This window comes from Bubalus kerabau, chromosome 23 (assembly GCF_029407905.1).
Source record: "Bubalus kerabau isolate K-KA32 ecotype Philippines breed swamp buffalo chromosome 23, PCC_UOA_SB_1v2, whole genome shotgun sequence".
Taxonomy (NCBI): domain Eukaryota; kingdom Metazoa; phylum Chordata; class Mammalia; order Artiodactyla; family Bovidae; genus Bubalus; species Bubalus kerabau.
Window position 1 is genome coordinate 9,599,300 of NC_073646.1, and position 14,597 is coordinate 9,613,896.

Genomic DNA, 14,597 nt, shown 5'->3' on the forward strand with positions numbered 1-14,597 from the left:
TGGGTATATCTTTCCCCTTCTCCCTTGCTTTTCGCTTCTCTTCCTTTCTCAGCTATCTGTGGGGTTGCAAAGAGTCAGACACGACAAGAGATATTGTTGTTATCAGTGATTCAGGCTATTGTAAAGGATTGGGCACGATTGGGCACGTTCAACCCACCATACCCCCAGACTCACTTGATCTTGACAAACTTCCGGCACGGTACGGTGTTCCTCACACACGTCTCGGTCAGCGGGTCAATGTCTTCCACGATGACAAAGGGGGCCTCCTCGAGGGTGACGATGCTCAGATGGTTGTCGTCTGGCTCACAGTCGGAGAAGGACTTGTACCTCGGCCACACAGCGTGCCTCAGGCTCAAGGTCTGGTTCTCCCACTTGCCCACCTGCGGCAAAAAGACAGAGACACACTTGTGCTTTCCTGCACCACCGGCTTCTCGAAGGAGGAGTCCTCCCCGAGAAGAGGCATGGGAGAAGAAGTCCACCATCCTCTGGGCTTTTCCCTTACCTACCCCAACACTCTCATCTGTTGTACGCTAACAGAGATGGGGATAAAGGGGAAAGCAACCCCCATGCCCTGGACTCTCCCCAGACTGAGTAAATACGGGGGTGGAGACTAAGTACAGATGCTGTTAGAGCTCCCCAGCTGACTGTAATGTCCCTTCAGTGCTCAGGACCACTGATGTCATGAAAACAGCAAACAGGCTTCCCTGGTGGTCCAGTGGTCAAGAATCTGCAGGCCAGGGTGGGAGACATGGATGGGTTCCATCCCTGATCCGGGACGATCCCACATACCATGGAGCAACCAAGCCCGTGTGCCACAGCTACTAAGCCTGTGCTCTAGGGACTGGGAGCTGCAACTATGGAAGCTTTGTGTACCTCGGATTTTCAGCAACAAGAAAAGCCACGGCAATGAGAAGCCCGAGCACTGCAACCAAAGAGTAGGTCCCACTTGCTGCACCTAGAGAAAAGCCCGCACAGCAGAGAAGACCCAGCATGGCCAAAAATAGCCCAAAAGAAAAAAGAAAAAAGCAGGGACTTTTCGAGTTAGAGAGGTCTGGACTTAAATCCCCAACTCTTGCCAGTTGCTAGCTGTACAACCCCAGGCAGGCTCTTAATCACAATAAACATCTGTTTTCTCATCTGTAAATAGACACAATTCCACCTACTTTATAAGGATATCATGGGAATGAAACAAGCCATTTTGAGAAAAGCCTACAGCCCGATGCCTGGCAGGTATTAGGGACTGTGTAAACTCTTCCTGTAAGTATAGAAGAGAGACAGTGAGAGGGAGAGAAATTTAAAAAGTGCTAAGAAAGAGAGAAAGAGGAAAAGGAAGAGGAAGTCCAAGAGCAAAAGGGACGGAGGTCTGGTGGGAGGATGAGAGCCTCCCTTCAAGCTCAGACGGGGTTCTATTTAAGTTGCAAATCAGGTGAGCTTTTATCAATCAGGCACAGAGTGGAGACTTTTGCTGCTTAGCGAACACCGAGACCTGTCAAAACAGAATCGATTGTGTTCCCTCCCTGCAGCAGCCGGCATCTTAGCGGAATCAAATTGAAGGCTGTATGTTTTGAACCTTAATTTTATTTGACAGCTTATTGGCACTCTTCGCATACACACGGGGGAAAGCTGCCCCCAGCTTCGCACTTTCTCCTTCCTACTCCTGCTCCCACATGCAACTGCTTGACACCGCAGGTCAGCGCTTTATTTGTAGCATCAACCTCAAGGAAAAATAACTCGTATGAAGAGCTAAGTGCCAAGAGTCCGGGCTTGTCTCTGTTGACGTGACCCTCTCACCTCTCCTCCTGGAATGTAAGTGTTACCAGAAATGAATCTCAGGCCCTTAAAGAGAATTCAGACACGCTGGACACCAGGAGAGGGGACGGGGTGTCGGGAGAGAAGGCAATCAGTCTGTTCTCAGAGATGACTTCAGTATCTGGACTGGAAAATGTTTGCTGTTTGTCAAGAAACGTGCCACGTGGCCAATTACAAAACTGCCCAGCTTCACAAACACCTTCCTTTTTAAGTTACGGAAGGCGGTAGAGTTATTTGGACAAATAAACACATTCATTGCCTCATGCCGTGATGTGTAACACAGGATAGAGAGAAAATGAAGCCCATCAAATCCGTCATTCATTCAACACAGATTTATTGAATGCTGGCTAGGTGCTGGCATGTGCCTGAGAACAATGAGGGATAAAACTGATCACTCCCCTGCCTTCCAAGCCAACAATAATAAACATGCAAATAGATGAAGAGATATTCAGGCTCTTCCTTTTGGAATATGCTACATCCATCCCTTTCTTTTCCATCTCTCTTAGAAAACTCAAACATAACTTTGAAGAGACTGGGTAGTTCAGTGGCCAAGACAATGGCTTTTGGAGTCAAACAAACTAAATGCTGATCCTGGCTTCAACCATTAGCTAAGCAGCCTTGGGAAAGTGGCTTAACCTTTCTGAACTTTGCTTTGCCTGTAGAATGTGGATGGACACAGCATATGCTTTCAGAACTATAGTGAGATTAGAATGAGCCAAAAATACACAAGAAGCGCTTAGCACAGAATTTATTTAGCATGTAACATACATGGCAGATACTATTATGTTATTTTTGTGGTTGTGCTAAGTTGCTGCTGACTCTTTGTGACGCTATGGACTATAGGCTTCTCTGTCCATGGGATTCTCCAGGCAAGAATACTGGAGTGGGTTGCCATGCCCTCCTTCAGGGAACCTTCCTGACCCAGGGATTGAACCCGTGTCTCTTACATCCCCTGCATTAGCAGGCAGGTTCTTTACCACTAGCACCACCTGGGAAGTTAGCATGTAAAATATAGCTCAAATATGACTTAATTTGCAAAGGCATTCCCGTGTTCCCTGGTAATATAGAACATTGCTCCCAGCTCCCCCATAGCATTTGATGCTATAATTAAAACAATGTCACTTCTGAGCACTTCTATGTGCTAAGGAAATATGCCAATATTACACTTTGTTTAATCCCCACAAATCCCATATGATAAAGATTATTACTCCAACACCACAGTTCAGGGAACTGAAGCACAGAGAGGTTATGCAACCTGCCTAAACTTGCACAGCTTTTTAAGTGGTGGAACCAGAGCTATACCATGGAATCGTCTGAATCCAAAGGCATTTTCCCACTAGTGCTCCTAGTAATTGATCTGCAGTAATTATGTTATGGCTCCAAGATCCTCTCTTCCTTGCAGAGACAACTCCTAAAATCCCAGTTAAGTGTGAGTGAAGTCGTTCGGTCGTGTCCAACTCTTTGCAACCCCATGGACTGTAGCCCACCAGGCTCCTCCGTCCATGGGATTCTCCAGGCAAGAATACTGGAGTAGGTTGCCATTTCCTTCTCCACCTAAAATCCCAAGGTAACACAAGTAGAGGCAAAGCCTGTAGCAGAATCTTCGGTGACGTCACTGACCACATCACATACTCTACACCGTGGGAGGCAGGCAAAAGTTCCAGCCCAAGGCTGACTCACGGAGAGATAGGCTACAAAGGTTTATGAGTCCCCAGAGTGCAGTAACTTCTGAGATCTTCTCTAAGTTCCTTCCTTCGTTCCCAACACATCTAAGTAAGCACCCATGGGTCAGCCAAAGAGGGTGGAAATGTGCAGTGGGTGGAAAACTTGATCCGGAGCTGAAGCTGCTGTGTCAACATTGCCCTGGATCCTGAGAGCTTGCACCTCCTTCTCGGAGTCTGATGGGCTCCTGTTCCAAACACCAAAAATCTCAACTCTAAGATTTTTTCTAGCAGATAGGGGAGAAACAGACAGCCTTCACTTTCCCCTCCTATATTCCTATTTACAAAGGGCTGTAACTGAGTCTGGGGTTTGTAGACAGGTTTAATAGAGATTCATTTACTCCGTAAATATTTACTGAGTGGCTTCTAGGTGCCAAGCACTGTTCTAGGCACCGAGGATACTGTAGTGCAAACAGCAATATTTTTACTTGCATTGAATTTTTAGGCTCATTAGGAAGACACACATGAGTCAAATAATCACACAAGAATATATACATGCAAACTAGGAGGAAAAAAATAAAATATGGGTCTAAGATTGGAAAGAGGGAGAAAGAAATCCCAGAAGGCTTCCCCAAGGAGGTGGCACTTAAGCTGAGATTGGAAATCCAAGATGAAAGGATGAAGGGATGGGGGGGCCACTCCAGGCAGGCAGGGGCCAGATGATGCGAAGCCCTGTAGGTCCTGTTAAGGAGTTGAGATTTACCCTGAGAGTTAATCTAGTCTGTTATCTGGAACAGAGAAAGAAATGCAGAAATCATGATGAATATGTGTCCAAACATAATCTGCCTAAAACTGGAAGCTCTTTACTTCATTCATTTTTTTTTCTTTTTTTTATGATGGAAAAATTTTAACTCATACAAAAGTAAAATAGTAGAATGGATCTATCTAGCTTCATTCATGACCAACTCATGGCTAATCCTGTCTCATTTATACTCCCAGCCACTCCTCCCATATAATACTGAAGGAAATCCCAGACATCATAACATTTCATTTACAAATCCTTAATTTGATTGAAACATCTAAATTTCCATTTGCCTAACAATATTATACCTTCACAATCTATATGTTTGTGCCTATGTTTCATTCATTAGATGAATGACACGTCATTCTAGCAGGGATATGTATATATATTGGGTTGGCCAAAAGGTTTGTTCTGGTTTCTCCATAAGAAGGTATAAAAAACATTAGAAACATTTTGGCCAACCCAATATATTATATATATATATATATATATATATATATATATATATGCATATTAATTGGTTTTTATGTCTACAGCTTCTAACTCAGGGCCTGGCACAAAGAAGGACTTAAGGGATAGCTGGTGATGGAATGTGAAGGCGATGGCACCCCACTCCAGTACTCTTGCCTGGAAAATCCCATGGACAGAGAGGAGCCTGGCAGGCTGCAGTCCATGGGGTCGCGAAGAGTCGGACATGACTGAGCGACTTCACTTTCACTTTTCACTTTCATGCATTGGAGAAGGAAATGGCAACCCAATCCGGTATTCTTGCCTGGAAAATCCCATGGATGGAGGAGCCTGGTAGGCTGCAGTCCATGGGGTCTCGAAGAGTCGGACATGACTGAGAGACTTCACTTTCACTTTTCACTTTCATGCATTGGAGAAGGAAATGGCAACCCACTCCAGTGTTCTTGCCTGGAGAATCCTAGGGATGGGGGAGCCTGGTGGGCTGCCGTCTATGGGGTTGCACAGAGTCGGACATGACTGAAGTGACTTAGCAGCAGGTGATGGAATGAATGAACATACCACACTTGTCTGTAATGTTAGATCACAGTAGTTTTTATTGGTTAATCCCAAACTCCTAATTTCTTGCCTTTCCTCTTTGGTAAATTTCTTTCCTATGTCTGTGAGTCTATTTCTGCTTTGTAAATAAGTTCATTTGTATCATTTTCTTTTTAGATTGCACATGAGTGATAGGGTGTTTGTCTTTCTCTGATTTACTTCATTTAGTATGATAATATCTAGGTCCAGAGATTAATAAGCACTATTCTTAGCACTTGGGGCTTCCCTGGTGGCTCAGATGGTAAAGAATCTGCCTGCAATGTGGGAGACCTGAGTTCAATCCCTGGGTTGGGAAAATCCCCTCAAGAAGGGAATGGCTACCCATTAAGTATTCTTACTGGAGAATTCCACTGACAAAGGAAAGGAGCCTGGCAGGTTACAGTCCATGGGGTCGCAATGAGTCAGACATGACTGAGAGACTAACGTTTTCACTTTTCATTCTTAGCACTGTTTTAATTCTTATAAACACCATATACACAAGAAAAAGGTGTGGGCAGATTTTTATTTCTATAATGAATTTTTTTTTTCTACTTGAAAACAGTCCCAAATTAACCCAAATAGGTTGTATGGGAGAAGGAAAAAAAAAATCTTTACCTTCAAAATAAACTGAATTTTGGTGATAAACTAAATGTTTTCTGCAAATAAACTGAAGTTTTGAGGACAAAGAAAAATAATTAACCTTTAATGGAGAAAAGTGTTCTTGTTAAAAGAAGTATAGAAAGGGAAAATTAACTTTGCAATGATTTTTTTATCCATTCTTATTAATAAAATTTAAATGCTGTGCTTTTAGAAACCTAATTGCTCTTCAGCTCCTAATAGGAGCTGTTTAGTGAAAGGGCAGTGATTACTTATCAAGATGTTCAGCCAAGATTTTTTCAGAGAAAAGATAATTTCATCTCAAGAAACTGTCATAAATTAGTATTCATCCCTTCATATCTGGGTAAATCCATGGATGTGTCACAGAGGCTGCAAAAGGCTGGAAGAAATGAGGTTAATAGATATTCATGCCTCTCCTTTCAAAGAGGTCTGACTGACTGTATCGGATCTACTCATTAAATGCTTTTTGTTGTTCGGTCACTAAATCCTGTTCAATTCTTTGTGACCCCTTGGACTGCAGCACACCAGGCTTCCCTGTCCTTCACTCTCCCAGAGCTTGCTCAAACTCATGTCCATTGAGTCAGTGATGCCATCCAACCATCTCATCCTCTGTCACCCCTTCTCCTCCTGCCCTCCACCTTTCCCAGCATCAGGGTCTTTTTCAATGAATCATTTCATTCATTTTCAATGAAATGCTTACAAGAGACAATTAAAATCACCTCACAACTGGTCTCTCCCAAACCACCCCTAAAAACGTATGCCTAAACACCAAAATCATAGATCTATCTCTACTCAAACCCTTCCATGACACATACTGCCCACAGAATCAAATCCAGGTTCCTCTTATGTTAATGGACCCCACAATATAGATCCCATCAACCCCAGTACTCTCTCTATCACTTTTTCCATCTCTCTTTCATGGTGGTGGTTTAGCTGCTAAGTCATGTCTGACTCTTTGCGACCCCATGCACTGTAGCCCGCCAGGCTCCTCTGTCCATGGAACTTTCCAGGCAAGAATATTGAAGTGGGTTGCCATTTCCTTCTCCAGAGGATCTTCCAGACCCAGGAAATGAACCCGGGTCTCCTGCATTGCAGGTAGATTCCTGCATTGCATGTGGATTCTTTACCAACTGAGCTACGAGGCAAGACCTCACACTCTATACATACCCTCACACTAAAATGTATACATCTTCAAACACAGATACTCTGCTGCTGCTGCTAAGTCACTTCAGTTGTGTCCAACTCTGTGTGACCCCATAGACAGCAGCCCACCAGGCTCCCCCATCCCTGGGATTCTCCAGGCAAGAACACTGGAGTGGGTTGCCATTTCCTTCTCCAATGCATGAAAGTGAAAAGTGAAAGTGAAGTCGCTCAGTCATGTCCGACTCTTCGAGACCCCATGGACTGCAGCCTACCAGGCTCCTCCGTCCGTGGGATTTTCCAGGCAAGAGTACTGGAATGGGGTGCTATCGCCTTCTCCGACATATCATACACTTCACACATATTGTATACTTATACATCTATGCATACAGCTACACTCATACCTACTTGAATTTGCTATGCACACATATACAACTCACCTCCACATACCTGTATAACACACACACACATATCTGACACACACCTCCACTCTCACATACAACACTAAGCCACAATGATGCGTACACTTTTAACTTCTCACCGTACACACCCTAAATGACACTCATGCCCCTTTTTTGCCTCCACTACCTCTTCTGCCTGAAATCCCTCTCCTTATCATCTCCACTGACTTGAAATCCTGTCCATTCTTTCCACTTCCAGCTTAAACACCACTGCTCCCCTACAGCCTAGTTCTCCAGCCAGAGTGCATTTTTGAACATTTTTTTTCCCTTGAATTCTCTCTCGTGTTCATTCATAAGCTCAGTACGTGTGCATCCAGGGCTTTACACTATGGCAGGCCCTGCAGGAGGCTCTGGGGCTGCAGCTGAGACTAATCCAGACCTGGTTCTTGTCCTCAGACTTTCCTGTCTGTTGAGAAGAGGAGTTGGAGCACCCTGGACCTCACGAGATAACATGAGATCATGAATGCAATAACTCCCATGCTGGGGTGGGCACAGGATGTCACTGGAGCAGAGTACATCTTGCTCTGCAAGGAAACCAAAGATGCTCCTACAGGAAGTGACTTCCAGCCATGAGCCAGAGCAGTAGACTTGGTGCATGGCTTGCTCTGGAGTTCCACCTTTGTTCTCAGGGTGAGAGAAGAGTGTAGCGGGAAGGAGATGAGTACTGTAGAAAGACTTTTAACCGGGGGAGGAATAAAATCAGTCTGATGTATTAGGACACTTCTTTTCAAGGCAGTGCAGAGAAAGGGGTTGTGCCTAGAAGATTCTGAACAGAGTGACAGGTCAGGAGGCAGGTAACCTGGAGAAACCTGGTATAGAGCCATATCTAAGTGGTGGTGGGGGGCTGGCATGAACTGTCAGGACCCCAAATTGGTGGAATCAATACAACTTAGAGACCAACTGTATGACTGCTTGCAGGTGGGGAGCGAGGGCTCAGTTTGCCCTGAATTATAGAATATCTGGCCCAACCAGACTTTCATGCCTCCTGACCTACATCAGCTATAGTACAGTGTTCACCACAGGCTGGTTCAATAAATATTTGCTGAACTGAACTCGATTCAGACTGTAGCACAGCATCAATTTTTACTTAGAATTCAAAGTTAAAAGAGGAAACTTGCCTGTTTACTCAGATCCTCTCCTTGGAGGGAAGACAATAAGGATTGCAAAATTAAAAATCTGAGAAGAAATTTATTAAAACCGATGATGAAAGCAGAGTTCACATTGCCTGGGCTCCAGCTTGAGTGGCCCCAGTGAACTCACTGGGTGATTTCATAACCAGGTGGGAGAAGAAGCCTTAAAGCTAACACTTCACATGTGCAAAAACATCAGAAGACATTTCACTCTGGGTAATAAGCAGTGATTTACTCCCAAGCTGGTGAAAATGTGAGGAGTTAACTCTTCAGGAAGATGAATTTAAGGAGAAAAACAGAGCAAACAGGAGGCCAATTTCTCTCCACCTGAAATATAAAGTCTTTCAAAGGATATAAGATTAATGTCCGTGAGGGTATTTAAAATGATTTAATGTCCGTATTTAGCATAAACAGTATCATCAATTACCGTCACTCCCATGCAAATCTAACACACAAGTGAGCTGATAGCATAGTTGCTGCTGCTGCTGCTGCTAAGTCGCTTCAGTCGTATCTGACTCTGTGGGAACCCATAGACGGCAGCCCACCAGGCTCCCCCATCCCTGGGATTCTCCAGGCAAGAACACTGGAGAGGGTTTCCATTTCCTTCTCCAATACATGAAAGTGAAAAGTGAAAGTGAGGTCGCTCAGTCGTGTCCAACTCTTCGAGACCCCATGGACTGCAGCCCACTAGGCTCCTCTATCCATGGGATTTTCCAGGCAAGAGTACTAGAGTGGGTGATAGCATGGTTATGCATGAGTAATTCTGTGTCTTTGGCTGCTGCTTGAAACCAAAAGCAGACCTGAATTTGACTGATCTGGAAACTTCACAGCAAAGATGTCTGAGCCACGACTGTGACCTGATACCAAGTTGCAATACGTTGTATTTGGAGTAGTTTGCATTTGAGTCTAGCCGTTTGTTTGTGAATCGATTCAGTCTAAGGTTCCTTCAAGACAGCAGGAGTCTGTGAAACTAGATGTCACATTGGACCCCAGCTTTCCACTGCACCCTACAGTCAAACCAGCTTCTACAAGGAAACTGCTGAAAAGCAGGTGTGGACCAAACCTACTTTGTCCTGTGTCATGGGGCCTCAGACAGCCACTGGCAGAGTGAGACTAAGAACTGCTTTTCAGGTGCTGAAGTAAAGCACCTGCCTCCTTGGAATTCATGGTCTTAAATGCAATTACTAAAGGTTGTCGGATTACCAAACTTTAGCAGGAATAAGAACCTCTCCTTGGGGGCTGATTAAGAATGCAGACTCTATATATACACTGCTGCTACTGCTACTAAGCCACTTCAGTCGTGTCTGACTCTGTGGGGCCCCATAGACGGCAGCCCACCAGGCTCCCCCGTCCCTGGGATTCTCCAGGCAAGAACACTGGAGTGGGTTGCTGCCGGGAGCCTGCGAGAGACATTCCACTCGTGACAAAGGTCATGAGGAAGGAGGCTCGGCATACGCAAAGGCGGGATCGAGCCTCGGGAGTGCCCCCGGATATTCTCGAGCATCTACCCCCCAAAAACCAGAGTCTGCCTACTTTATTGCTTTGTGCTCTCACCTCTGACTTTACTGGGGGCTGTCCCCCACCACCATCTCGCTCTCTCTGTCAAAGAGTTAACTTACAGCTCCAATTAATAAAGTTCCTGGGCAATTAGGAGTGTTTAAATCCAAACCCCTCAGATGGCTCTCTAACTCGCCTGACAAGTTTACCCGGACACCTACAGCTATGCATACGATTGTTTACAGTCTCCCAGCCTCCAGAGGCACGGGAAGCTTAAGATATTCAAATAGCTTAGAGCCTCTCAGAGAATTAGAAACTGTCAGAATAAAACTAGTAAAAGATTTCATTGATGAGCCAATGTTTGTTGCCAAGTTTTCACATCCCCTGAATTGTATCCTTGAATGTGCATTAATTAATATAGTTGGTATGTAGAAAAAATAAGTAGTGGCCTTGGTGTTAGTAACTTTAGACCCTTAAGGTAGTAAATTCTTTCCTTTGTAAACCCATTACACATCCACCCTATAGGAACGTAATCTTATCTTCGGAAGATGGCGCCAAACCTTAAAATAATTACTCTTAGAGAAAATAAGTCTTTGTTGATAAGTCCTTGTCAAGAGTCATAAAATGTTAATAGGCCTCTGGCCAGAAGATGATGTAAATCACCTAAACCATTTGTATACGATAAATCTGCAGGAAAGAAACCCTGGTTTTTGATAAGCATCAAAGACTGCTGATTTTGCATCCCCTATTATCCTCTATGTGTAACTTAGGGTATAAAAGCCCCTGTTGAAAATAAAGCTATGGGCCTTGCTCACCAACGCTTGGTCTCCCCATGTCATTCTTCCCTTTAACTTCCAGCTGAGTGTCCATCTGGAGCGCGGATGTCCTCTGCGACCATTTATTTGCCTGGGCTTCTAAGACCCACTCGAGAAGGTGTCTAAGGTGGGGCACCTTCCGCTATTCGAGAGGGCGCCTGCGGCCTCCGTGGTCAGAGCTAACCTGGTGTCACGGGTTATATTGATTTTCCGCGTAAACCAAGCCACTCAGCTTCTTTTCGCCACTGAATTTTCCTACTGAGCTATCCTCATTCTATTACTCTTTATTATCTCTAATTAACATTTGAATAGGTCGCCTAGCCGTCTCTCCTTCGAATACCCTGGATCAGCCGGGGCTGGACCTCGGCAGGTTGCCATTTCCTTCTCCAATATACACTACTATGTATAAACTAAATCACTAATGAGGACCTACTGTGCAGCATAGAGTTTCACTCAGTGCTCTGTGGTGACCTAAATGGCAAGGAAATCCAAAAGAGAGGGGATACATGTGTATGTAGAGCTGATTCACTTTGCTGTACAGCAGAAACTAGTACAACATTATAAAGCAACTACACTCCAATAAAAACTAATTAAAGACACCAAAATCAAGAACTTACTTACAACACAGGGAACTCCACTTAATATTAATAACCTCTATGGGAAAAGAATCTGAAAAAGAATATATATATACATATATACAAAACTGAATCATGGTGCTATATACCCGAAACTAACACAACACAGCAAATCAACCATACTCTAATATAAAATAAAAATTTAAATTGAAAAGAATGCAAACTCCAAGGAGAAGGAGGGAGGAGGGATAAATTAGGAGTATGGGATTAACAGATACACACTGTTTCATATAAAATAAACAACAAGGATTTACTGTGTAGCCCAGGGAACTATATTCAATATCCCATAATAATCTATAATGGAAAAGAATCTGAAAATATACATATATATGTATGTGTAACTGAATCACTCTGCTGCATACCTGAAACTAATACAGTATTGTAAATTAATCATACTTCAATTAAAATGAATGAATGAATGAATGCACACTCGTAGATCTCTGGAGTCTCTGCATCAGTAGATGTGGGATGAGGGAGGCCCAGGAACCTAACTTTTTAACCAGGATCCCAGGTCATTCTGTTCTAGGTGATCCTAGGGCCACACTGTGAGAAGCCCCTAAAGGATCATACCTGTGACTACCGGCAGGATTAAATACAGCATAGAGAAAAGGAGAAAGTCTGTCTTCCTGGGTTTCTTATGTCACCAGTAGCAACTGCCAGCAGATCTAAATTGAGTTTAATCAGCTATTAGAGCCTTAATTAAATTCCTCTCAGTTGAAATTTCAGAATTGCTTAATTGTTATACAGCTCACATTGGAGCAGTTGATTTTTTTTTCTCCTATAACAACTGTTCTCAGGATAATCTAATATCTTTAAGGAAAACAGCGTCAGCTGTCTTAGGACTTAGCACTGAACTGGTAATTCAAAACGTGTTTTGATCGCTGTGATTTCCATGAACAACCTGCCGACTTGCTGCTTCCATTCTCCTCCTGAGGTTCAGCCAACACGAGAAGAGCTCAAGGCTGGTTAAACCTCACATTTAAAGGTCTCTGGAACGAGGAGGCTCCATATTCTTCAGAATTCCATTTATTATCTTCAGTTCTCCAAAGGGCCTGTTCCCAGCTTCCTGGGGATGAAGATAAATTCTACTTCTTTGTTTTACTTTTTTTTTTTTTAATTTGTGTATTTTTATTAGTTTATTTTAATTGAATAATAATTACTTTATAATATTGGGGTGCTTTTTGCCATCCATTGACATGAATCAGTAAAATTCATTTATTTTTAATTGGAAGATAATTGCTTTACAATATTGGTTTCTGCCATACCTCAACATGAATCAACCATAGGTATACAGATGTCCCCTCCCTCTACAACCTCCCTCCCACCTCCCACCCCCTCCACCCCTCTAGGTTGTCACAGAGGCCTGGGTTGAGCTCCCTGCCTCATACAGCAAATTCCCACTGGCTATCTATTTTACATGTGGTGGTGTATATGTTTCCCAGGCTACTCTCTCAATCCATCCCTCTCTCTCCTTCCTCCACTGTGCCCATGAGTCTGCTCTCTATGTCTGCATCTGCACTGCTGTCCTGCAAATAGGTTCATCAGTACAATCTTTCTAGACTCCCGCATGCTTTTAAAGAGGGATGTGTCCTGGTCTTTAACTAAACAGTTACGAGTGTTTTCTTTCTCTTCTTTGGGTTCACCTTGGAATGACTTAACATTAGAGATTTGAAAAACCAGCAAAAATTAAAAAGAAGGCCTCTCTCACAATTATTAATACTAATTAAATTTTTGAATCCTCTCCTGGGAGTCCTTCATTGTGAAACTTCTGTATCAGCCAGCCCTCCAACAGGCTGTAATAATAATTACTAAATAATTTAAAAGTATAATAACTGGTATGTCTTGAGGCATGGTGATCACCCTAACATGGACTTTCTCATTTTACCCTCACAACCCTGTATGGAAAAGGCCGTCAGTACCTTCATTTTACAGACTGGGAAACTGGGAGCTGATGTGACTCACCCAAGATCAAAAAAGCCCGTGAGAGCACTCGGAGGCTAAGCTCAGGCCATCAGACGCGAGCACCTAGGCCATCACCGCTGTTCGACACTCCCCAGGGTGCCATCAGATCTGGTCTGGGAGATGTTAAGGCAAACAAAGGGAAAGAGGGGACATTCTGTGGATGAAATGGAAAGACCTCACTGCAGGCAGCGATACCCTGGGGAGCTGGGACGCCTGAGCTCAGCCTCCCCACATGCGTGGCCTGTACCCTTTAGAGAGGGGCAAGGTGTTCTTTTCCCGAGAAATACAGGAGGAAAGGAGACAACAGCCAGGGGTGGCTGCCACGTGGTTCTTTCACGGTCCCGATTTCCTCAGTGTTCCTGTGGCTCAATTCTTCTAAGGACCTTGAGTTCCACCCTGGAACATACCTCTGACACACCAGCTCCATTGTCTTCTCCCCACTGTGACCTAACGCCCTGTATACCACGTAGGTATTTAAAAGAGTCACTCTGTATGACTCTAGGTCTGCAAAAACAGTTTAGAAGGAGATGTGAAGGAAAATGGGACAATCGCAGAATGTGGAGTTGGGGAAAACAAACACCCAGTATCGGACAAGACTTGGCCCAAGATCAGTCTTCTATTATAGCAGCCGTGATAACCACGGATATTATTTGACACCTTTGCAAAGACAATTTGGAAGCATGGAAAAGGTTTTTCTGTTGACCTTCTAATGTACTTCTGGGTAAATTTCAAAGATCAGTGTAGTTTCTACTTGTAAGATAAATGAAATGCCATTTGCAGTCTGGCAGAGTAAATAGCTCTTCTTTGAATATTTACTTGAAGGATATTTAGCAGCTCTTGGTTTCCCTGGCAGAGTCGCCAGTAAGAGTTAGGAGGTGTTAGAAAGTGAACAGTGTTAGTTGCTCAATCATGTCCGACTCTTTGCAACCCCATGGACTGTAACCCACCAGTCTCCTCTGTCCATGGGATTCTCCAGGGAAGAATACTAGAGTAGGTTGCCATTTTCTCCTCCAGGGTATCTTCCTG

At 43.9% G+C, this 14,597-nt stretch overlaps 1 protein-coding gene across 1 annotated transcript in view; it reads right to left on the reverse strand.

Annotated features, from left to right (window-relative positions):
- The window catches only part of GRIN2A (glutamate ionotropic receptor NMDA type subunit 2A), a 437,090-nt gene that overhangs the window by 102,062 nt on the left and 320,431 nt on the right, over nt 1-14,597 (reverse strand). The window contains exon 5 of the mRNA XM_055561516.1: nt 175-380. Within this exon, the coding sequence (XP_055417491.1) occupies nt 175-380 (206 nt within the window). The remainder of the gene's footprint in view (nt 1-174; nt 381-14,597) is intronic.